The following is a 25,577-nucleotide window of genomic DNA, read 5'->3' as shown; positions in this document are numbered from 1 at the left end:
TGTAATTATATCAAATCTTCAGAGAATTTGATGTAATATACCCTAAATTTTTATTCTATATATCTCTACTATACTTTAATGTCTATTTGGAAAATTACCTTTAGATCTTGAAATCCATCACCTTATCATGTTTAAAATAGATGATATATTCATTGCCCGTATCCTTGACCCGGATCCGTATCCGAATTTACTCAAATCCCCTGATATCATATCGTTAGCTGTCACTGCCACTCTTTCCATCTGTTCAATATACACCATCCCCCCACCCCACCAAAACCCTCTTCCATATATGTGTATAGACTTAATTATTTATTTATTACAAAAAAAATAAATTATAATATTATTTTTATAATTTAGGCCCGTGTGTATATATACACTCAAACCCCCATGCAAAAACCCTCAAAACCATCCAAATTCTTCCTATTTCTGAACTGAAAATCTGTTTCCATTTCCATGTATAGCCCAGAATTCGGCGATTACATTGGAGTGGAGAGCGCCGCCGACCTCAAATCGGATATCGGCGTCCAGTCGCTCGGTGGCGGAAGCAACCACCGGAGGATGAAGCGGGAGGAGGAGGCGGACAGGGAGTACCCGCCGCCGATCCCGTGGCTGGCGCACACTGAGAATCAGCCGCCCCACATGCCGTGGGTGATGAAGAAATACTACACGGGCGATGGGAGATTGATAATCAAAGAAGAGAAAGTGAAGCGCCAAGGTTTCCATGCCCACCGATCCAATGGGCGCCTCGTACTGAATCTGGTCCCTCTCGACGACGCCTTGGAGGAGGACTGCGAAGAGTTTAACGCCGGAGAAGAAGAGAGATCTGTTAATGATCCATTTTCCGGTGAGGGAACCGACGTTGGGGATGAGGGAATCGTGGATCTGAGGGTGGAGGAAACGGTTTGTGATTGTTGTACGTATAATGTTGTGGGAGTGAATACTTGTGGAGGATTCGCGATGACGGTGGCGGCGACGGCGGCGCCTCTGCGGCCGCCAGTTCATACATAAGCACTAGTTGCTAATTGTTTTGGTTTCTCTCTCTTATCTTTTTCCAACTTCTACTGAGGAAAATGGTTTTCAAAAAAAAAAAAAAAAAAAGAAGAAGAAGAAAGAAAAACAATTTTGCGAATTCGAATTTTTCTTTTGAAATTTGGTTCCTAAATTTTTTGTATTATTCGCTTAATTTGGTTGAACAATTCGTGATATAGTTGACTTGATTTGTACTCCAATTTAACTATATATGTAAGACTACAATATATCAAATTCGAATTTTTGAAATAAATTAAAGAAATTCAATAATTATCACTTGAAAATTTATAAACAGAAAGTGATACATATATATAATATGAAAATATCTGCTACCCTGAAATTCAAATTGAGTTCTCATATGGTAAGTTGATAGCCAATTAGCCTCCATGGAGTGGTAAGTTTGAGATTTTATAATTAAAAGATTATAAATTCCAATCATGACATAGAAATATGCGTCATATAGAATCGATATTTGCATATGAATGTATTGAATGATATAGTAAATTAAATTTTATAATAATGCATGATAAGTTTAATTGGAAACTTTGTAAAGTCTTCAAGTGAGTGTTAGTCACTCACCCATCTCTAATAATCAAAATAAATTTCAAATCAAAATTTTCATTTTTTTTGTGTACATGTTTCAAAAATTATCCTATAACAATTTATGTGTGTTTTTTTAATGAATTACATCAATAATGTAGCATCCCAGAAGACATTAAGTGAAAAACTACTATCAAACTAAATAAACACTCAAAACTCGAATCGAAAAAGTTGAATTCTATATTTATACTAATATAGAAAGAAAAGACCCTCTATACTTATAAATGATGGCTAACGAAAAACAATATTGTTGCATCAAATTTTTAATATAACAATTCGATAATTTTAGAAATTGATTGTAATTACTTTTTTTTTAAAAAAAATAGTGGCTCGATTTCATTTTACCATATTATACTAATTCTTTTGTTGCATCAATTATGTTTTAGGTTGTTGTTTTTTTTAATATGTAATTTATTAATTTATATATTTTATTTTTATTTATAATATATTTTAAAATATAAAAAAAATATTTATTATATTTATGCAGAATAACGTGACAAGACAACTAATATTATTGAATAGAGGGACAGTAATTAAGAGAATGTGTGCTGTTGCATGGAAATAGGAAAATGACAGTTATTTTGCTTGTAATTTAAATATTGGAGTCGGTGCCAGGTGTAAATTTCCATGTATGAATAATTTATTAATTAATGCGATAATCAATTCTACTAATTAATTAATTAAGGCGGCAATGTCACGGGTAGGTCGTAAGCAGAAAATAATTGGTCTGCAAATTAGGCGTAGTTTAGTTGGTGGAGTTGAGGTCCCATAATCGTATCGTGGGTGCATAATCGTCGAGATCATGCGTTTGAACCCTCTTACATGTATAGAATGTTGTTCACTGCATGTAAGAGCTGTTGTCTACTTTAATTAGTAGGTGTTGTTGAGCAAGATATATCTTTGTTAGATATTAATATCTATATAAATGATTGTAATTGTAAGTCGATTTATTTTAATTAATAATAATTTATCACTCTTATTTAAAAAAGATAACTGATCTGCTTCGTTTTGAAATAGAAAAGATATTTAATTAATTATGGAGAGCGGGGAATTCAATATATTTCTTATATAATGCCAATTACTTTTTATTTTTTGACAATAAGGTTGGATTTATTATTATATTTAAATTTAAGTACTAATTTAATACATTGATATATTGAAATCAATTAACATATTCAAAAGTAAAGAAAAAAACAAGATCTATTATAAAAAGTAGATTATATACTCACTATCCGTGTTTTTACTCATTTAAAAAAAAAATAGAGGGTAATTTTTATTTATTTTTTTACTCATCTTTCCTCTCACAGGAGGTAAATTGATTTATCCCATTGATTTTGAGTATAATACGGCGTATTTATGCATGAAAATTAATTGAGTACAATAAATAATTATGTTAATTACATTTAGACCCCATCTAAAAATGCGTAATTACTCTTTCTCTCCAAAAAAAGTTTTAAAATTACACTTACAACTTCTTTGAAAATTCTCTGTTTACATCTGACACTCTTCCGTTAAGGTTTGGATGAAAAATGCTGATATAAGTGAAAAATAAAATGACATAAAATTTTAATTATGTCCCTCATTTAATATTCTCATGGATATTTTTGTACTTATAAAGGAATAAACATAATAATATATAAATATGGAGTGAGATTAATTGCATCATTATATTTTTCCTTTAATATAAGAATAAAATTATTACATGGAAACGTTAAATGATGGGTAAATTTATAAATTTATATAACCTTATCTTTCTCCGTCCAAATAGGAAAGGGGTCAGGTGTAAAGAGTGAAATTCCAAAGGATTGTAAATGTAATTTTAAAACTTCTTTAAGAGGAGATGTAATTTCGTATTTATAAAGAGAGGCTAAATATAATTAATCGTCAAATTGATATTTGCTTTAAAATTAATTATTCTATGACCATCAGCTCGTACATTTAGAAAATTATAGGTAATTAACTAGTTTTACATATATTTTTATAATATATGGTAATTTGTAATGCCATCATTTCTACAATATATTACATACAACCCAACATATATACTTAATTAGACAAGCTTTTTTCATCATATTTCATATATGTATATATAGTTACATTTTTAATCCTATAATTATATTTATTTGACGTTTAATATAATCATCTAACTTGTGAGGGTTGTAAAAGAATACTTCTTCACCTTTTTAAACTTCACAATTTTAGAATAAAATTGATCGAAAAGTGACATCATAATTTCAATCAATCTTGAAGATTTTAGCCAATTTTGTTCTAAAATCATGGTTTTTTAAGAAAAGGTAAAGGACCATTTTACAAGCCTAACAAATTAGGTAACTAATAAAGTGCCAAAAAGCTATAATTACAGGATTAAAAATACGTTAACTCTCTCAAATATATGCGTGAAACTAATGTTTAATATTTATGAAAGTGTTTTGAAACGAATTACATACAAAAAAAACATCAAGAAGTAGCTACTTACTTAATTCTAATGTATCACATTCTTTTAGATTATTTCACCAATACAAAAAGCTTATTTCGTGAAACACCGTAATATTTTATAAGCTTTAACTTATTTTTTAGAATTTTATTTTTAAAATAAGATTTAATTTTTAAATATTTTATAAACTCGTAATTCCATAATTGTCAGAAACTCACCACTTAAATTAAGTTTTATTGTATAATTAATACATCGCCCTCACCATGTGATTTAGCAATTATATAAAAGATGAGTTATATATTTAATTTTTATGGATAACCAATTATATGAAAATACAAAATATTTCATAATAAAAACTGATGAAATTGGACAAGACTTGTGGTGCTGCAAATTAGAGACAGAAATGATGCATAAGAATTTCGGCGTTGGCATATGTGGAGCACCGTACACGTTTACAACTCGACACTTATACGTGGGAGGATCACAGCTAACACGTGTCACTATCTTAAAGTGGGAATGGGGGACCAAGATTGTAAGCTGTGTTTTGTCTGTCGTTTTTTCTTTCTTTCTTTTTTTTTTTAAAAATACACCCAATAATATAAATTTTATTCTGTTGATTATGACAAATAGGCAATTATAGAAGATAAAATTTAATTAGATTATAGGCTTAATGAATTTGTTTATTTTTTAATATATAATTCAAATAATTATTATAATATAGGTATTGATTTGTTGGTATTTTCTTCAATTTTCATATGATGTTATAAATTCAATTTCAAATTGGATCAAAAGTTGGACCAGTTGACTTGATTCATGACCGAGTCGGTTCAATCGACAGTTCAAACGGTTTTTGAAAAATAAAATAAATTTAAAATTGTACAGGTTTTATGGGTTGAACCAAACCATTTTATGAATTGAGTAACAATTCAAACGATCTAAACTGAGTTTGAAAACATTATCACAGAAAAGGAGAAGATTGAAGACAACCCATTGCACAAATCAGTAAGCGAGGAAGTAAAACCCTAACCCTATACCAATGCACAAACCAGCAGGCGAGGCCTCACATTCTCTAAACACTCCCGCTCTCTTTATAACTACAAACCCACCCTCCTACATTTGTAAAGCTCATATCGTAACAAAAATATTTTACATACGATGAAGTGCAAGATAACGTTCATTTTTACGCTGAATAACTGAATCTTTCATTCTAGCCACCCCACAACATTTTAGGATTGATAAGAAACCACACACACGGCCAGTGGCCACAACTGACACAAAAGGCTAAATTCAACAACATTACTACACCGGTGGAGGAACGAACCACCGTGGGACATTCATCAACAGGAAAACCAGGACAAATGCAAGAAGGGTGCAAATGTTAGTGAAACTTCACATATATGAGCAAAGATAAACGTACAAAATGAGGATCTCATCAAGTCTTAGAAAGGCACAACACTCGGAGAGAATAATTTTCTAACACATTTGGGTAGACAAGGCAAAATTTTTGACAGGGAAAGAAATCCTCACAACCCCAAGAAATCATTCTTCTACTTGTTCTATGGTAATATTATCACTTTGTCAATGTCAGTGATCTCCGGGCAAAGATTTGATAATATCCGAGTCACCTGAAAATATCAACCCCATGTCAATATAATTTGGATAAGCAGGGAAAAAATCATTAAACTGCTCCATTGAAAGACATAGGTAATAGACCTGGGTCAACGATGCTGAGGCACGACACTCGGAAGTACTTTCCGCACGCAGTTCCCAGATCAACATTGTCTACATATAACAGGTCAACCACGGTAAGAGGCAGAAGACATTAGATACAATTAGAGGAGACCATCTCTATAGAAGAGAAACTAAATAGGATTAACTATTTCAACAACTAAACAACAGGATGAAGGAAGATCATAGTGCTACCAAGAAATCCTAAGCAAAATCATCAGACCAGATCATCATAACTTTGCAGCATTCAGACATTTAACCAATTTAAACATTACACTGAAATTAAATACCTTATAGCCAATAGTTTCTTAAACTATAAATTAGGTTGCAAAGCAAAATAAGATCCATTTGAATTAAGCACAATTTTGGTATTGAAAGAATTCAGAACATTAAGTGGAAAGAGAAAAAAGGAAAATAAAAGTACATCCCCAAGCCTCCAAAGCAAAGAGAAAAATTTTACCAAATTACAAGTCAACAATGCATTGGCTTACAAATTAGCCAATCTGTAAATAGGTAATTCAAATAAGGCGAAAAACTTCTGATTGCACAGAAAGTTTATATTCTTACTCAGAGAAGGACAGAAAAATGTCAATCCCCAAATCTACGCTGATGTAAAAACAACAGATACCGAAAAACTTGCTTCTAAAACTTAAATCTTAATCGGCAAACAAATGCCAGAGGAAGCAATGATTCATTAATACAAAACTGAAACAGAGCTTTCTATATATCAAAATTCTAGCAAGAATCGAAGTCCCATATCATGCATACACTCAAGAATTAACCACATCCATTAAAATTCACCTGTCCATTACTCAACAACATAACTAGAAATCAACCTGAACAAATGCAGGAAAAAATCATAGTTAAGATGATCCAAACTCACTTCCATTGTAATGGTGGACGCCAACTTTAGCAAGCATGGCGTAGTACTCAATTTCTGACTTCCTCAAAGGTGGGCAGTTGTTAGATATCAAAATCAACTTACCTGTGATTTCCATTTCTCAAAACATATTAATCGTCATTTTTTAGAAAAGATAAAAAAATACAATCTTGAAAATAAATTTAAAAAATACAATAAAATCAAACCTTTGGAGTTCCTGAGGGTCTTGAGGACGGTCTTGTAACCAAGAGTGTATTTCCCACTCTTCATCACAAGAGCCAACCGGTTGTTTATGCTCTCATGAGACTTCTTCTGCATTTCCAATTTTTATGTTTTCCCAAATTAGCTCTTTCATCGTCTTACATTAACCAAGACAGTAGGTACACTATACGTATAGAATACATTGTGAACATAAACTACAAGTTCACACACGAAAAGCGAGAGATTTACCGTCTTCTTGCCGGCGGACACCATTGTTGGCGGCGGTCAGAGATTCAGACTGGGAAGAGCGGCGCCAAGGAGGAGACTGAAACGAAGAATTTGCAATGGTACTGCGTTTTTATTGTTAGGGTTTTAATGTGAAGAGCTGAACTGCTCGTGATAGTCACGTGCCTCTTAATGGGCTTTTCTGTAGCGGACTTAATGGGCTTTGTGACAGGCCCAAATTGAGAACTTTTAGGCCGTGTTTGGTGGTAGGAAATAGTAATGTTTCTAAAGAACTAACGGAAAAGAATCAGGCGCAATAAAAACTTCTGATTAAGAACAAAAGAGTAGGGGAAAAAAAATTAATGAGAAAAGAAGAGTATAATTTAATTTTGTGCAGATGAGTAATTAAACAATTATGTCCAATTAGATGAGAAGTGTCAAATCACAATTTCCTTACTGATCAGATTATACTTTGCAGTCAAGAAATTAAATCAATTAAGTCGTGTCACATAAACTTATGTGTCAACAAATCGTTCTTTAAGCTGCACATGAAATTATATTACGTTTAATTTAAAATTATGGTACTAACGGTTCGAATTAATGTTATAAATAATCAGTTTCAACATTGGAGGAGATTCAAATAGTGATTCCATCTTCAAATTGTCGGAACCAAAATTTAGAATATAGTGTTTAAATTAAAGTTATGATGTTAAACCCTTGAATAGATATCGTAAAATGTCAAATTCAAGTTGGAAGGAGATCCAAACAGAGATTTAGCCTTCAAATTGTCAAAGATATGAATTTGAAAGATAATATAAGTACAATTTCAATTTAATCATATGATTCTTCTCTTCTAGTATGAAAAAGTTAACATAATGAGGTATAGTTCAGTTGGCAAAGTAGAGATCCCATGATTTTTGAGGTCATAGGTTTGAATCCCGTCAGGTGTATGTGATGTTTGTCTGCTGTATTGCAGGAGTTGGACTTGTTATAATTAATGTGTCCCTTTTCAGAAACAATTTGATTTCCGCCTCGAATTTTTTAAACTTCACTTCGACAATTGTGAAGTTACGAATACGCCTCCTGACGAGGTATTGTACGATGTAAGGAGGTGTTTGTTTAAACTTTTGTCATATAAGAGGTATGCTTATAATTATAACTACAATCTAAATGGGTACTTGTAATTTACAAAGGACAGCGGGTGCTTGTATAATTGCACCTAACTTCAAAAAGTGCTAATGTAATTTACCCTTATTAATATTGAAATATTATAGAGAAAACAAGTTCTTGTCTGAATTTGATTTTATTGCATGTAACTAATTATATGTATATATATTTAATTTTTGATGTTATCATCCTCAAATAAGATAAGTGTAATTGAAATTAACATTAATTTATTCAAATTTGACTGAATGATTTTGGTGTCTTACATTTTTTGTCTGTTATTTTTTTAAATTTTTAGTTTTTTAATATTATTTTATCAAATATTTAGCTCTTCTATCTTTTTTTCTTTAACTTTCACCTTTCTCATCCATTTAGCTTCTATAGTTGCTATGACTTCTTACTTGTCCTTTTCTTTGAATTAATGTAATTAATTTTTTTTTTGAAATAATATTTAATAATTGAATTTTATTGTGCATGCTGATTTGAGTATGCCAGAATAAATAAAGAGAGAGAGAGGGTCGGCAGTGGATCGTTGGACTGTGATTATGGGTTGGAGACTCTGAAAATTTTCTCTATAAGTACCTTTTTTAATAAATTATTATGTAATAACTCATTTTATTTAAATTTTATTTGTTTTAGATCGATACTAACTAAATCATCATAGAATTTTAATCGAGCTATCCCATGTCTACTTTTAAGAAAAAATTGCATTTTTTATCCGATAATTTATTTATATTGTATTTTCAATTTTATTGTTTATGGAAGTTTCTAAAATAATTCTATAACTTTTAAAAAATTCTCATTTTTAGTTATCCTACTAACTTTCATCACCAAATTAATGGAAAAAAAGGGTATATTACAATGATCTCCTGAGGTGTGGTGAACTAACCAAAATTCTTTTGTAAATTAAAATTATAACTTGATTTGTTTTTTAAAGTTTTTATTTTTTATAGACTAAGTGGATAATTTTTTAAAAAAATTATCCACCCCGTTTGATCTTTTTATAAGTTTTTAAGTTATTAAAAAAATAAAATAATATGATAAAGGGTAAATTTGATAATTTCATACCTCTATTCAAGGATTACATAATTTCTTCAAACATTAAGGGGGTATTTGTAATTTTCAACAACGAGGGAGTATTCTTAATTATAACAAATCTCATGAAAAGTCGTTGTAATTTACCCAGAAAAAAAAACTATGAGCAAATCATATGGCCGTTATTTCTTTCAAATGGAATAAACGATTACATGACTTACACGTATTTTTTCAAATAATTAAAAAAATAAAAGTGAAAATATTTTAAAAATTGTAGAACTACGGGAATTTCATAAAATATCATATAAAATTGAAGTTATGAAACTAAAAATACGATTTTTGTATATCCTAACTAACGATTCCATCCATCATTAAATTATATATATATACCAATGAAGTCGACCTTTTATACATACATATATATAATGGATGAATATTATCTTTTCTGATGACTTCACTCTTATCTTATAATAAAGCATTTATGTGATGACATTTGTCTGATTCGGACATGCATTGATTGATTGATTAATTAATAAAAAATAATATAAAATTACAATAAGAGTAAATATGAAAAAGGGATCACAGAATGATTAGTTTCATGTGTAGATGAGATTGCTTCTATACGTTTAATATGAAAAAGAATTCTGCATTAATTTTTCAATAAACAGTCAATTTAAATTGTTAAATTAATTTTTCATCCACTAATTAAACAGTAATTAATATTTCAACGTTCACTCTCTAAATCAAAATTATTAATGGACTTAATTAAAAAAGAAAAAATAATACCCAAACTAAACAATAGCAAACCATAGTAAAAATTTAAAACAAGAAAGAAAATGAAGACAAGCCCAATAATTGCTGATTGAATTTTTTATATTAAATTTTGTTGTATCTTATGTTTTGTCTATCATGTACATATTATATGTATGAAATGACGTCATTTATTTTATTTTAAAAAATAAAATAACTAAGATAAATCGTGAATAATGAAGATGTATAAAAGTTCCATTCGGGAGGATAAGTTAGATTAAAATCTCTTCTTGTTTCTCATCATAATAGAAGAAATATAACTTATCATTATAGTTAAAAAAAAAAGTTATAACGAATATAAATTAATTATAATTGTGCAACGATCATTCATCATTGTTTATGTAAGTGAGACAAAAATATCAGCCAAGCTAAGAACTATGATAAATATTTTGACTAAAGTTAAAAATTATGACAAATGTTGATTAATTATAGTAAAGGTTTATGTTTTTGTATTGTTTTTGTTTGACGGTGGTCATAAAATCGATTATGATTCCACATTATAAGAAGATTAATTATTCCCTCTATTATAAATGATTGCTATTAAAGAACAAAAATATATCAATAGCATCTAACACGATCAGACAAAATTAATACGAAGACTTAATTTTTTTTATATCGCAGTTAATCAACGTTTATTATGGCTTGAACTATGGCCAAAATATTTGCCATGATTTTTTTAACTATACTTGATGCTTTGACCTCACTTGCAAAAACAAACTAATGATCTTTATGCAACTGTAGTAAATTTATGATCACCACGATTGTTTTTTTTTTTTTAACTATAATAATTAACGATAACAAATAATCACATTTCTTCCGGTGCCATGAATTGTGTGGGAGATGGCGATCTAGTGGGTGTTTGGCTAGCATAAGCTCTTCAAAACATATTCATAATATTTGGATTCGTTTTTTGAGTATTTTGTTGTATTTTGTGGAGATAGAGAGAGAAAAACAAAGATAAATAAGTGTGTGTTAGAGATAGTATGTATGTTTGGATTTGTTTTTGGAGATAATTTAAAATAAGTATTATATGTTTAATGTTGTGTTTTGGGAGACAAAAATTACTATTCATCGTCAAATCATGTATTTTTTATATATATTTATGTATATATATGTATGTATTTATGCTAAAACAGTTAAAAACACCTAAATAAGGTGTTTTTGAATGATGACAAACATTGGGTATGTTTTGACTTGTCTTGAAAATAACTTGAAAATGAAAACAAACATAGTGATTATAACTCGGGAACTTATAAATTTTATAAAACTGTTTGTTTATTTATTTAAAATCAAAACACATTAAAACCTTATATTTAAAGTAGGTTGAGACAAAGATTTTAAAATATTAATTTTTTAGAATATAGAAACTTATAAGATATTGGGAATAAATTGAATCAAAACATCCTCTTAATCATGCAGTATATATAGTACTTGACTTTACAAGATGATGATTGAACATATATATATAATCCCAACAGAGGCCAGATTAGGGATACGTAGTGATGTTGGAATCTTGGAACTTGGGGGGTTATCATATTTTCTGGTGTGATAGTGATATGAAATGTATAGAATATTGGGATGATGGAATTGGATCCAAATGTCAAAGATCTGAACAAACATATATAGCTTTATCAAACAGTTGAAAGAAGGGAATTAGGTTTAATTTGGTGGGGTTCCTGAAGGGATTGGACATTGGCTGCCTCTCTTCCTTCATTAAGACCAAAACTTCTAGTTTGATTCAGATGGTCAGACATGTTTCCCCTAACAAATATTCTATATTTTATATGATATTTTTATTTTAATAATAATTAGTTAAATGTATTCATGAGATATATATCAAAGTATTATTAAAATATGAACTAATTAATATATAAGACAGTGTTGAATGGTGGCACACGTACGTTAAGGATGCAACGGACGTCTGGATTTGTGTTATCAAAGTCAGAAGAATTAGGTAGGTGGGGAATTCATTATTGTATTAATTGCATGAATTACAGATAATCTTAGTATTTATTGTAATGGGCCATGCATCAATATTCAACCTTGCCAAATTCCACATAGATTTGCATTACATATATGAATAAGTGACACAATATTTATATACTTAAAAAAGAATAATAGCTACAATTATTGAAAATTATTATTTGTAAATTTGCTGTGATTTAGGCGATATTATTGCACCAATTCTGGGCTTTGGAGTGATCTCTCTGAGTGCTGGTCATTGTCCATTTAAAATCACTATTATCTTTAAAAGCAGCTTAACTAATTCGGAGATTGGAGTATTTCACAAGTAATTACATATGGATCAAAAGTCGGTTGTTTAGTATTAACCTTTTTCTGATATGCCTTTAATTTGTTGTCATGGGATCAGTTTCCTGCCCACCTCCCTAATTAACCTTAATTACATTAACATTCAATAGTAATTAACAATTAGAAAATTTTCAACTCTGATACAATATAACATTCAATCTTATGCTAATTTTGTTTAGGGTTCATGAAACTTCAATACTAATTATATCCCAATCTTGAATATACTACTCAAAAAAGAAAGAGGAAAACAGAAAGAATCAAAAGAGAAAGTAAAATATAAGAAACTAAGAAAAAATTATAATTTTAGGAGGCGGCATTTTTGGTCCTCTACAAATTAATTTTCGTAATTTAGTTCTATAACTTTATAATTTTAGTTCTTTTCATGCGATTTGCACGTGATCAATTCGTACAGGACTAAAATTGCCATACTCCCTAAGTTATAGGATTAAAATTATAATTTGATTGAGTCATATGCAAATCACATGTAATTTGACCGAAAAAGGATTAGATTGTAAAAAATTTTAAGTTATAGTACTAATTTACAAAAGTCAGTTTATGCAGCAAAAAGAAATCACTCCACTAAAAATTACATTTTTTCCAAAAAAAAAAAAAAAAGAAAAACCAAATATTAATGCATGAAAGAAGATTATTATTAGGGAGGTGTGGATGAATTTAAAATGTGGATAGCTGCCACATACTATTTTGTGGTCATTACTATTGATTTTGCATATTGGTCTCTCAACTCTTCCTTTTCCACAACCCCACCGCCCAATCAACTCAACAAATGGACAATTCAGCTTATAAACATCACCCCTTCTCATCGGCACAAGTTACTACCAACTCCATTTCAATTTCTTATTTCCAGGTGGCTATTTTTCTAGCCCTTGATCGCAACGTGTCGGCACGACGTGGCACCAAAAATATGCTATCTTTTTCGAATTAATAACAATAGCAATACTAATAATAACGACTTCTTTTTCCTACCAGTAGTGAAGTAAGACAAGTTAGCGTTCAATCCAAGTTATTGATTTTGCAATTTCGTCCGGGGTAAGAATGGTGTTCTCATAATTTAAAATTTATGGGTTTAAATTTTATAACTGTGGTACTATATAAAAAAATTGACTTTTCACTATGCTATAAATAATTACAGTTTAAAAATAATAGTAAATCAATACCGTTAACTATGATTAAACAAAATTAAAGTAAAAATTTAAATATTTTTTATCATAATTAATCGATATTTGTCATGATTTTTAGTCGTAGCCAAAATATTTGTTATGATTTTAGCCATAATTAATATTTTGACCACATGTGCAGAAACAATGATTAATGGCTATTGCGAAGCCGTGGTTGATTGTATTTACCATATTTTTCTTCTTTTGTCTATAGTAATTAATCGTGGAAAAAATCATATTTTTTCTAGTATGAGTTTATAATTTCTTTTTTTTTCTTGTGACCAGGTGTATAATTTATTTTTAACAATAGTTTTTTGTTATTTGTTTCTTTAAATATAATAGTAATTGATTTGGAATGTTAATGTGTTAATCGGTCTATGATTTGAATCATGTAATGAATGATGTATGTAATGAACTGAATCTTATATATAAAAAAGATTTTCTGATTAATTAAGGTACCATATGGCTTCGGATATTTATTTTTTCTAAATAAAAAAAGGGAAGAAAACAGGTACATACCAATTTTGTAATTATTTTTTACTATATAATGAAAAGAAAATCTTATTATTTAAAATAATCAACTTAAATTATATATACAAATATTCATAGGGGAGCCCGTCATTAAAATAGAATCAAAATAGAAGTTAATTAACAAGAGAAAAAGTACCAAAATTAATTCGTAAGGTTGCTTTCTGAAGAAATTAAACAACCCTCTAATTTATCTTTTCTCAAATTACTTTGTATACCTCACGTGTGAAATTCGCCATTAGCCCTTCATAATTAAGACACAGGAAATTTTAATTTATTCAAATTGAGCTTTGCTAGCGAGATCCGAATTTATAGTATGACAAGTATAATACATTTATCGTGTGATTGATGTACAGTTTAAAAAAAATAATTAATCACATAACAAGTATATTACATTTATTATGTGATTGAATTGATTTAGTCAAATCTGATTTTGTATGGGTATGGGTTTGAGTACTATCAAATGTGTGGGTATTTGTCTTACTTTATATAAGTTGTTGTAATTTATTTATCGTTGTTAATCATATTAACGCAATGATTGAATTGATGTATTGCTATTTTAATTGAATTCTTGTATTTTATTTATTGATATTAATAAAAAAAAAAAAAAGGAAATCAATGTTTCTCCTCTTATTACAAGTGAAGAAATTAGAAATAAATCCCATGAAAAGAAGTTTCTTGCAGTTTCTAGCGGTGAACCCCACGTACTCCATTATTTTGCATTACAGTATTGTTTCAATTAGTTGTTGATATTTTGTCCAATCATTCACACATTCTTAGATTATGTCATTCTTGGCCACGCACTACACACACACACACGCACATATTCATACATATATACACACACATGATGAAGTAATAAACATACATAATTGAAACCCTTTCAGTCTCCTAAACCTTAGCCTTAGCCTGGTGGAGGACATGATCACAAGTTTGCTTAATTTGTCTCAATTTTAATCCTCATTTGTCATCTATAACTTCACATACACAGTACAGTGAAGAGGTACGAGGAAGAGTTGGAAGATGGGAGTTTCAGGGACTCTGGAGTACTTGTCTGATTTGCTCGCCGGCAGCGGCAAGAAGAAGAAGAAAAAGCAGCTGAATACTGTTGCTGTGAAGATCAGAATGGACTGCGAAGGCTGTGCGCTTAAAGTCAAGAAAGCACTCTCCGGGGTTAAAGGTGTGATTGTCGCTTTTTCTAAACTGTATATCAACTCACGATCTATGTTAGAATTTCCCATTAACACAATATATATTGACATGCAGGAGCAAAATCAGTGGACGTGGACTTGAAACAGCAGAAGGCAACGGTGTACGGCTATGTGGACGCCAAGAAAGTGCTGAAAGCAGCTCAGGCCACCGGCAAGAAAGTAGAGCCGTGGCCGTATGTTCCCTACACCATGGTGGCTCACCCCTACGTCGCCGGCGTTTACGACAAGAAGGCGCCGCCCAACTTTGTACGCGCCACCAATGATCCGGCCGTGGTGGCTCTCAATCCTGTGGAAGAGCAGTATACCCTGATGTTCAGCGATGAAAATCCGAATGCCTGCTCTGTCATGTAGATATTAATTTTCATCACTGTGTGTGCCTGTTTTTTTGGATTTTGTACGTCGAGCAATATTATATGTTATCAGTTGCTGTTCGCCTTTTCTTCTCTTTTTTCTTTATTGTTAAATTCTCCACACCAAATTATCAGAAAAGAATTTTTTTTTTGCAACTAATTTAATTACCTGGATATATATATATAATATTAATTTTTAAATAATAAAATTTATTAATTTTAATTAAAGAATAAATTAAACTGTCTTCTTTATGCAAATGTTGCGCGCACCTGTCTCCTATGAAACATCTTTAATGGTTGAGAACTAAACACTTTATAATTTAATTATTAATTAGATTGAAAATTTGTTAGACCCGTGTGTCAGTGTGGGTGCATGGATTGGTGGTGGCCCAAATACTACAGTGAACATACTCAAGGTCGAAAAATTTTTGGCCCCAATAAAGTTTAGTCCAATCGAAAAATTATTATATGATTGATTATTTTCTTTAATTATATACTAATCATATAATAAGTAATATTATATTCGTCATATATATAATTAATTAAAATTTGACCAAACCAAACCGGGCTAGAATTTCCCTTCAACTTGTAGCTCTCTCCCTATCTTTTTTTCCTTTGTTCATTTTTCTCTTTTTATCAATTAAAAGATTTGCAAGATAAACAAAGTTTTGTATTTAATAATTTTATAATTAATCCTGACACGAACTACAAACTGAAAACTTTAAATCAATGACATCATTAGAAGACGATTTGGACTCGAAGACGCGAAGAAATTGTAGTTAATTTATTGATGTAACCTCAAAATATGTGAAAGTGTACTTAGAGTAACTTCTTTTTTTTTTATATTTAAATTTTTACAGGGAGTTTTTTGATATTTTTTCATATTACAAGGGGTCAAAATGAATTTAACCAAAATTATTTATGATAATTACGGAAATTCATAGATAGCAATAGAAACGATTAATATTGGATTGAATTATAATATCTATGAGTAACAATTATTCCATAAACAATAATACAAATTTTGATTAAACCAAGACTCCAAACATAACAATTGAATTCAACATTTTTCTTGAATTAGAAATGAGAATTAGTTACATATCATGTGTGTAGAATGAAATAAACTGAAAAGGAAGGAGAAGAGGAAGATGATCCAAATTAAGAAATGAAATATGGAATTGGATGGAGGATCCTTAGCCGTGAGACCCCTTGTGTAGCACCAAAAACATCATCTATCTAACCTTCCAGTTTGCAGTCCAGAAAAAGAAACATATTTTAGTAAAATTTTTTTTCAAATTAACCATTCTTGTGTAGACAGAATCGACCACTCAATAGGGCATGGTTACATTTTATTGAGCGTTCAAGCCTGTTTTTTTCATCCCTACATTTCATCACTTTTCGAGTCCAATTGAGCCGTTTTTACGCCATCTTCACCAAGATGTATGGAACAAAATCTTTCTAAAATACTTGAGAGAAACATACACATGAACGTTAGACTGTTTCTTATCAGATTCTCACACACCGAAACTATGCTTCTCCTCAAGCATCAATTCAAAATCTATGAATTATCCAAGTATCAATTCTCCTATTTTCTTTGATGTGAGTCAAAGTGTATCCCCTACACTAATATGTCTTAACCGTTTAAGAAGAAATAGCAATAATGAAAATAAGCACTTGTAGCACGACATCCAACACACAAGTTTTTCATTGACTCTGTCAAAATCAAATGAAACAAGTTTCAATATTTTCACACTAATGTCACTCTAATTAATCACTCATAAAGTGTTTAAAAATTTGGATTGCACTTAAATCAAAACATATAGTGCCTTTATCAAATCTCCACCACCAACAAAATGCGAATTACTGCATGAATTATGGGTCTTTATACAGGTTTTAATGGGGTTTGGATCAAATGTGACAAAATGAAAACCACATTGTTGCTTATGAACTCAAAAGAATGATGCTAACCTAATTGCTTCCATTCCAAACTCTCTTTCCTTCAACTTGATCCAGGTGCTTTGACAAATCAAAGCCATATTTTACTTTAGTCTATTTTTTTTTTCAATTTCATCATTCTCTTTTTTTTTTTCATCAACTTCTCTTCTTTAATTTTTTTTTCACTTTCATTCACCAGTTGACAAGAATGTAATTTCAAATTGTATTATACAAACAAGTTCTAGAATGCATACACTAAATTTGACGCCCTCAGTCAAAGAAATGTATGAAAATAAAAGTGACTGCCATTTTTATTGGAAGAAATCAAAGAAGAGAATGTGCATTTTGTGTTTAAATTCAAGCTATATTTATAGCAAAAAATTTCTAACAAACTAAGAATGAAGTAGAGGCGTTGAATGTGCTAAAGCAACTATTTGGTGCATATATATATACACCAATTCCATTTATATTTTTTTTAATTATGATGTTACTACTATTGGAGGATTTTCTTCCGGCATATTAAATAAATAAATAGTAAACAGTGGAAAGGGATATTTATAGTGAGGAAAGGTTTTTTGCTGTCTTTACATGTAATCAATCAGAAATATTTATGTATTATGGTGAGTAGAACTGAAGAAAGAAAAAGAAAAAATAAGTAAAAGATTTCAATTAATGAGTGAATTTTGATTGGAAACTTTGACACTGAAACTTGATTATTAAAAATAAACTTCTATCCTATATTTATGCACTTGTTCTCCTCAATTGGACGGTTAAGATTAATCTGAACGAAACTCTCAAAAACTTTCTGAGAAACATTTTTAAATACTATAGTAGCTTCTATACTGATATATAGATTTTTTTTAAAATTTTAGATTAATCTGAACGGAGCTTTCAAAAACTTTCTGAGAAATATTTTTAAATACTATAGTAGCTTCTATACTGATATATAGAATTTTTTTTAAAATTTTTTTGAACTTCTATACTTATCTAAAATCTTGTATCCACAAATTTTTATATTTTATAATATTTTTAGCATTCTTAAAGTCATGTTGCATCCGATGCTTTGTGTATTGTACTTTTAACATTAATATTTATACCTGAATAGACCATTACAATAATCCATCTTAAAGTTGTTCATACATGTACACCTCCGTTGATTTTTTCTAGGAAAATGAAAAAGAAGTTTGAGTATCATATATTCCCATTACTCAAAATGACCATCTGTTTAAACTTATTTATCAGTAATATTCTATAAGCACGTATTTAAATTTAATAAAATTTGTTTAAACAAATATCAATTATGATTAGTTACTTATTTTATTATGTTTAAGAAAATTAATAAAAGATGCACCACCGTTCAAAACCATGACTAAAACTAATTTTTTGTTATACTTTATAAATTTTATGTGGATTATTAATACTTCATAAATTTATGTGTGAGTTGTAATCCACTTGCATCACAAGGAATTCTCACCGAAAACCTTGCGACGTAATTAAATTTAAGACAGAACAAACTTTAGGGACGACGAATATAATTTTAAATTTAATAGATTGTTATTTATAATTATATTAAATTTTAAAAAATATATTTATTAAAAAAAGAACTCCAAAACCTTCGGAATGCACGTGCAAACATCCGAACTGTATTAACCATATTAACTACACTCCTTTTAGTTTTATCATATTATTATTAGGGTAAATTATATTTTTTGATTCAAAATATATCCCTTTTTATATTTTACTATTGATTTTTTTTTGTCAATTTATTATTCAATTTTGTAAAATTTGCACTTTGCTATATATGATTATTCCTTTTTTTTTTTTTCTATTTTTCTGCCAAGAAGATATCACATGCTGAGTATATGTGAAAAATATTACGTCACACAATCTGAAATATCACACGTGCACTGCATGTGATGTTTTTCTCGACAAAAAATTTAATTGAAAAATAGTTATAAATAGCAAAAAATTAAGATAATAAATTAACAAAAAAAAAAAAAGTTCAAATGCCTGAGTTTAAAAACAATCATAATGTGGAATGGGAAAATATAATTAACCCTTGCTATTTTGTGTAGTTTCCTATAATTTAGGCTATAGTACTGCACCATTAATTATGGGGTTTTTGAGTAATCAGTGTGAGTGTTGGTCACCGTCCATCATACACACACTGCTTATCTGGAAAGAGCAACTTAATTAATTGGGTGATTGAGTAATTCACAAGTAATTACATATGGATCAAAAGTCGGTTGTTTAGTATTAACCTTTTTCTGATGTGCCTTTAATTTGTTGTCATGGGATCAGTTTCCTGCCCACCTCCCTAATTAACCTTAATTACATCAATTAAGAATCGGTGGTCGCCAAAAGAGCTTCTTTCCTACACGAACTTACCATATCATTGATGTAAATCTGTTTAAATAAGGTATCAATTAGAGTTTTCCCCGAATTTTTATGGGCATTTGATCAAGGTCATTTTTTAGATCTTCCAAGAGGTGGTGATCTGCGATCCAATATGATTATCCTAAATGTTTTGATAGTCCCTAAAAAGAGAAAAGCATGTTAGGTTAGTTGAAATGGTCCTCGGTGAAGACCCTTCAATGTCTAAGTCAGCTCAAGTTCGAGATGATAAATGGCGATCTCAAGTAGTGAATGAGGTAACGGGTAATGAATATGTCTTACCATAAATGCTATGACATGGGGGTATTTATAGAACTCAATGTGCCCACTTTCTGGTCCACGTGGCATCATCTCAAATCATGAGTTGTCAAATAATTTATTATCTAGATCTCGGGTCATCCCAGCGGGTCGGGTGGCTCAAGATAGAAAGACTCTACCCATCCGAGATAAAAAGACGCGAATCATGAGAGTCTTGCGATATTTCAATATTGTTGAAGAATTATTTATATATTTTTTTTAAATGGATGTGATATACCCTATCAACATTCATCGTAATCATCAAATACTAAAAGTACATGGTGATTGTTAGTAGCTTTTATTTTTTAGATATTGAAAACTGAGATTTACTTTTAAGAAAATGTTTGGGGGTGAAACGAAAATATATTTCATTGTATAAAATTAAATGATATATATAAAACATATCTAATATACAAGAAAGAAAAAAATATAATGACTACAGCTAACTAATAGATTTTCTGTTTCTAAATAAAGGGAGAAAAAATAATATATATTTCGAGTATATGTTAATTTTTTTTGAAATAATGAATTATTATTAATTGAAATAATTCGATTGTAATTTTTTTGTTAAATATTAATATCTAACAATGATAATTACAACAATCATATCCAGTCCGATCAACAATATCAACACACACATATATTATTACAGTAATCACACCTATTATACAGTAGAACAACATTCCATATATATAAGAGAGATCAAACATAAAATTCCAATTTTACCAACTAAATTAGGTGTGATTGTGATTTTAATTGTTCTAAACTCATATACAAAGTGGGTTATAACAACTGTTATTTTGGACATCTCTGGTCTTAATTTCCACAAACCCACCGCCCATTAACCAACCAATTTCAGAAGCTTACAATTCAAATAATTGCTACCAACTCCATTTCAATTCTTATTTCCAGGTGGCTTTTTTGTAGCCCTCGATTTCTTCGATCGCCACATGTCCAACGATTCCACTGCGACGTGGCACCCAAAAGATGATGTTTTGCCGAATTAATAACAATAATATATTGACTTATTTTTCTTTTTTAGTTATCTCGATGACGGTCAAGTTAAAAACGAAGGAAAATAAAAAAAGCTACTGTCAGATTTTGTTAAGGTTGTAAAATAGTCCCTCACTTTATTTAATTTTGTGATTTAGAACAAAGTCGGCAGGAATTTTGTTTTAAAATTGCGAAAATAGAAAAGGTGAAGGACCATTTTATAATTCTAACAAATTACAGGACTAAAATAGCAAATAACAATAGTTTGAAGTTTGCTTTTCTTAAGAATCAATTGAACAAGCGTCAAACTTTTCTTAGAATAAATTGTATACCTTTCGTGTGAAATTCTCCACTACCCCTTCATAAGACACTAATAAATAAGGGAAAAAATGACTATAGTTACCATTTGATAGATTGCTTCAATGCATTTCCAACTTCCATATATACCTATTTATGATTGTCTTTTTCAATTTTGTATTGCAATATCTCAATTCCATACACATATTATCCAATATATATATATATATATATATATATATATATATATATACGAGGGTGTTTGGTTGAATTTATAAGCTTTTCAAAACATTTTATAAGATCGTTCAGCAATTTTTTTTTTTTTGGGAAAAGTTTATAAGATCTTAAAATAAAATGTTTTGGAACTTATAAGCTCTTGAAAAAAAAATTAAATTCACCCAATTTCTATTGAAGCATCTTATATGCTCTTTAGTCTTAACATTCAATAGATAAGAACAGACTCATAAGTTTGTTAGTATTTCACTTTTACTCTTCATGTAATTGATATTTTCTCTCCAAAAATAGATTATCTATTTATATTAATTATTTTAAAATCTAATAATTCAATAATTTTTTTCGATCATTATAAACTCTGACATCTTATTTACCCAAACACTCAATAAATTAAGAGGATCCCTTGAGTGAATAAATTAAGAAGGTTCTTGCAGTTTCCAGCACTGAACCCCACTACATTATTTTGCAGCACGGTACTGTTACAAGAAGTGGATATTTTGTCCATCATTCAGACATTCTTAATTTATGCAATTCTTGGCCACACACACACACAGGCACACATTCATGTATATATACACACTCGCATGATCATGAATTGTTATATATATATCCTGATTGCAAGAAACATACATAATTCAAACCCTTTGTGTCGTCTAGACCTCAACATCCATCGCATTTCTCAGCTCTTCCATTACCCTCTAACGTCTCAACACTACAAGCTTAGCCTGGTGGACGACAGATTCAGACGGGTGCTTTTGTCTTTTCATCCTTTATCGTAAACAGTACAGTGAAGAGGTACGAGGAAGAGACCGAAGATGGGAGTTTCAGGGACTCTGGAGTACTTGTCTGATTTGCTCGCCGGCAGCGGCAAGAAGAAGAAGAAAAAGCAGCTGAACACTGTTGCTGTGAAGATCAGAATGGACTGCGAAGGCTGTGCACGTAAAGTCAAGAAAGCACTCTCCGGGGTTAAAGGTGTGATTCGTCATTTTTCCTAAACTATCTCACTATCAATATTAGAATTTCCCATTAACGCAATATATATTGACATGCAGGAGCAAAATCAGTGGACGTGGACTTGAAACAACAGAAGGCAACAGTGTACGGCTATGTGGACGCCAAGAAAGTGCTGAAAGCAGCTCAGGCCACCGGCAAGAAAGTAGAGCCGTGGCCGTATGTTCCCTACACCATGGTGGCTCACCCCTACGTCGCCGGCGTTTACGACAAGAAGGCGCCGCCCAATTTTGTACGTGCCACCGATGATCCCGCCGTCGTCGCCCTCAATCCTGTTGAAGAGCAGTACACCCTGATGTTCAGCGATGAAAATCCAAACGCCTGCTCCGTCATGTAGATATTAATTTTGAGCCACGAATTTGAACAATGTATGTGTGTATATATTCACGTTCCCTTTCGGATTGTGTCAAGAACAATACTATATGTTATCAACTAAGTGTTCACTTTTCCTTTTTGTTATTTTTTCTCCAAATTTCCTATTTGCCACTAATTCATCATATTTGCCACTAATTCATCATATTTATTATTGAAAAATATTAATTATTCGTTATTTACAAATTATAACTCCTGTTAAAAAATTCATAGTGAATTAATACTACCAGTGATGGAACAAATAATTAACATAAAACATTAATTTTAATCATAATTAACTAGTCTTTGCTATGGTCTTAAATTCTGATCAAAGTGTTTACTAAGATCTTAGTTTTGATAAAATATTTATCATAATTTTGACTTATGACCAGTATTTTATTCTTGCTGGTTGAAACATTGGTCAATATATAATTGTTACACAATCACGATTAATTATTATTATTATTATTGTTGTTGTTGTTGTTGTTGTTGATGTTGTTGTTGCTGCTGCTGCTAGGATTTAATGCAATTTATCCCCTACGATATTGAAAATGAGCAAATTATTCATCTGAAAAAATAAATACCAAATTATCGCCCTATATTTTTTAAAATAGAGCATTTACCCCCCCCCCTCCCCTCCCCTCATGCAATTACGTGCAGTCGACGCACATTTTCTTTATTTTTATTTTTTATCTTTTAATTATAAAATTATATTTATAATCTTGCTTAATAATTATTGGATCTGATTGAATTTAAGGTTTAAATTCAACCAACAAGATCAATGGTCTAGAATTATTTTCTTTAATTTGAATCAAGGGTATTTAAATTTATATATATGTTATATATTTATATAAATTTTAATTTAAAATATATAATATATTTTAACTATACATTTGTAATTAAGAAAAAAGTATATATTTAAGAATACTATATATATTATATTTTAAATAAATATTAGTATATATTATATATAATACATTTATATAAAAAATAGCATTTTTATTTTTAGAAACTATGCCCAGTCGCGGAAGGAGAGAGTGTATTAATTACACCACCCCTCTAGGGGGTAAATTATTCTATTTTAAAAACAATAGAGAGGTAATCTGCAAGTTTTCATTTCATAGGGAGGTGGGTTGTATTTTTTCCACCATTATAATTCACCATAATTTTTCATGTTTTGCCATTATAATTAGTCATGAAAAATAAAATTATATTTCGTATAATGTGTATATATATATATATATATATTTATCCTAAATAAATCGTAATTATAGTCCTATAATTTATGGGTGGTTGACATTTTTTATATCCTGCATGAATTGATTTACATAATTAAAATTATAATTTGATTGAGTTATGTACAACAACATGCAATTTTATGGTCAAATTGGCTGAAAAAATGACTAAAATTATCAAAATTTTAAAATTACAAGATTAATTAAATTGCATAAATGATCAATTCGTATAGGATTAAAAAATGTGATCCCAAATTACCGAATTAAAATTGGGAGTTTCCCAGTTCTATTTTGCAAGCCATCGAGGAAAGGAAAAAAACAAAACATATATATACGTAGATTTTCTTAATTTTCAGTACATGACTTAGAATCACATGCGAAGCCCTTCTTAAGTAAACTGCAAGCCCAATACTAATTTAATTACGCCCAACATTGGAAGTTGCTACCCAATTTGAGGAAATATAGAAATAATTCGGACAGGTCTCCAAAGCTTTTAATAACAGAAAGAACAGATTTATATATAGTCAACTTGATCGACAATAAATTTAATTAATTAAATTATTAACTTAGATTCATCATCAATTCATATACACCCTATCATCAATCCACTTAAAATTCACCACCAATTCGTATAGGACTCGTAATGAATTCATGATTATAATATGTACTAATATCTTTCATCAATTTCATTATATTACTAAAATGACTTTTGATAAACTAATAAAAACTCAAACATGAATAACCCATTTAGGATCCATTTGAACAAATATAGGACCTATAATCTATTTAAATTTTTTTAAATAAAATCATATTAGACCCACATAAAAAAATTTCATACCCAACTCCACCCAAAACTAGGTGAATTGGATTGGAACCATTGGTTGCCACCACTGCTTTCAGTCATTTGCTTTACGGGAGTTTTAATTTAGTCCCTAATTTGGATAATCTCAACAAATTTAGTTCAATGCGAGTTTTTCAATAAAAAAAAAAAAAAGACGGAAATTACATATATACATGTGTCTCATGTTAGTCAACAGTTTTGGAGGAAAAATTTGCGGCAAATATAAATATAAGTTTATTTTAATAGTAGTTGTTGATCTCCTGTAATATATATTTAATATTAAATCTTTTTTTTTTTTTACAAATTTAC

The 25,577-nt window shown here is 29.8% G+C and overlaps 4 protein-coding genes across 5 annotated transcripts; 3 read left to right on the top strand and 1 right to left on the bottom strand.

Annotated features, from left to right (window-relative positions):
- Nucleotides 1-350: 350 nt before the first annotated feature.
- LOC105159027 (uncharacterized) lies at nt 351-1,217 on the top strand. The gene has a single exon (XM_011075959.2). The coding sequence runs from the start codon at nt 454-456 to the stop codon at nt 1,006-1,008; it is 555 nt and encodes a 184-aa protein (XP_011074261.1). The 5' UTR covers nt 351-453; the 3' UTR covers nt 1,009-1,217.
- Nucleotides 1,218-5,431: 4,214 nt separating this feature from the next.
- LOC105158926 (large ribosomal subunit protein eL30z) lies at nt 5,432-7,248 on the bottom strand. Its single transcript, XM_011075842.3, has 5 exons — nt 7,122-7,248; nt 6,878-6,983; nt 6,675-6,776; nt 5,777-5,845; nt 5,432-5,688 (listed from the first exon to the last, which is right to left on the bottom strand). Exons 1-5 carry the CDS (start codon nt 7,143-7,145, stop codon nt 5,648-5,650), a joined length of 342 nt encoding a protein of 113 aa, XP_011074144.1. The 5' UTR covers nt 7,146-7,248; the 3' UTR covers nt 5,432-5,647.
- A 7,698-nt stretch (nt 7,249-14,946) lies between these two features.
- LOC105158925 (heavy metal-associated isoprenylated plant protein 24) lies at nt 14,947-15,761 on the top strand. Its single transcript, XM_011075841.3, has 2 exons — nt 14,947-15,299; nt 15,386-15,761. The coding sequence occupies exons 1-2, from the start codon at nt 15,143-15,145 to the stop codon at nt 15,679-15,681; spliced, it is 453 nt and encodes a 150-aa protein (XP_011074143.2). The 5' UTR covers nt 14,947-15,142; the 3' UTR covers nt 15,682-15,761.
- A 6,417-nt stretch (nt 15,762-22,178) lies between these two features.
- On the top strand, nt 22,179-23,300 carry LOC105158924 (heavy metal-associated isoprenylated plant protein 24-like). Of its 2 annotated transcripts, XM_088878347.1 has the most exons (3): nt 22,179-22,303; nt 22,488-22,802; nt 22,883-23,300. In XM_088878347.1, exons 2-3 carry the CDS (start codon nt 22,646-22,648, stop codon nt 23,176-23,178), a joined length of 453 nt encoding a protein of 150 aa, XP_088734473.1. In that variant the 5' UTR covers nt 22,179-22,303; nt 22,488-22,645; the 3' UTR covers nt 23,179-23,300. The 2 variants fall into 2 exon arrangements, with proteins under 2 accessions (XP_088734473.1, XP_088734472.1); XM_088878346.1 differs by lacking the exon at nt 22,179-22,303 and having other exon boundaries at nt 22,311-22,802.
- Nucleotides 23,301-25,577: the final 2,277 nt, after the last annotated feature.

This window comes from Sesamum indicum, linkage group LG3, assembly GCF_026168435.1.
Source record: "Sesamum indicum cultivar Baizhima isolate 11 linkage group LG3, ASM2616843v1, whole genome shotgun sequence".
Classification (NCBI taxonomy): Eukaryota; Viridiplantae; Streptophyta; class Magnoliopsida; order Lamiales; family Pedaliaceae; genus Sesamum; species Sesamum indicum.
This window is presented reverse-complemented; position numbering and strand designations above follow the sequence as displayed.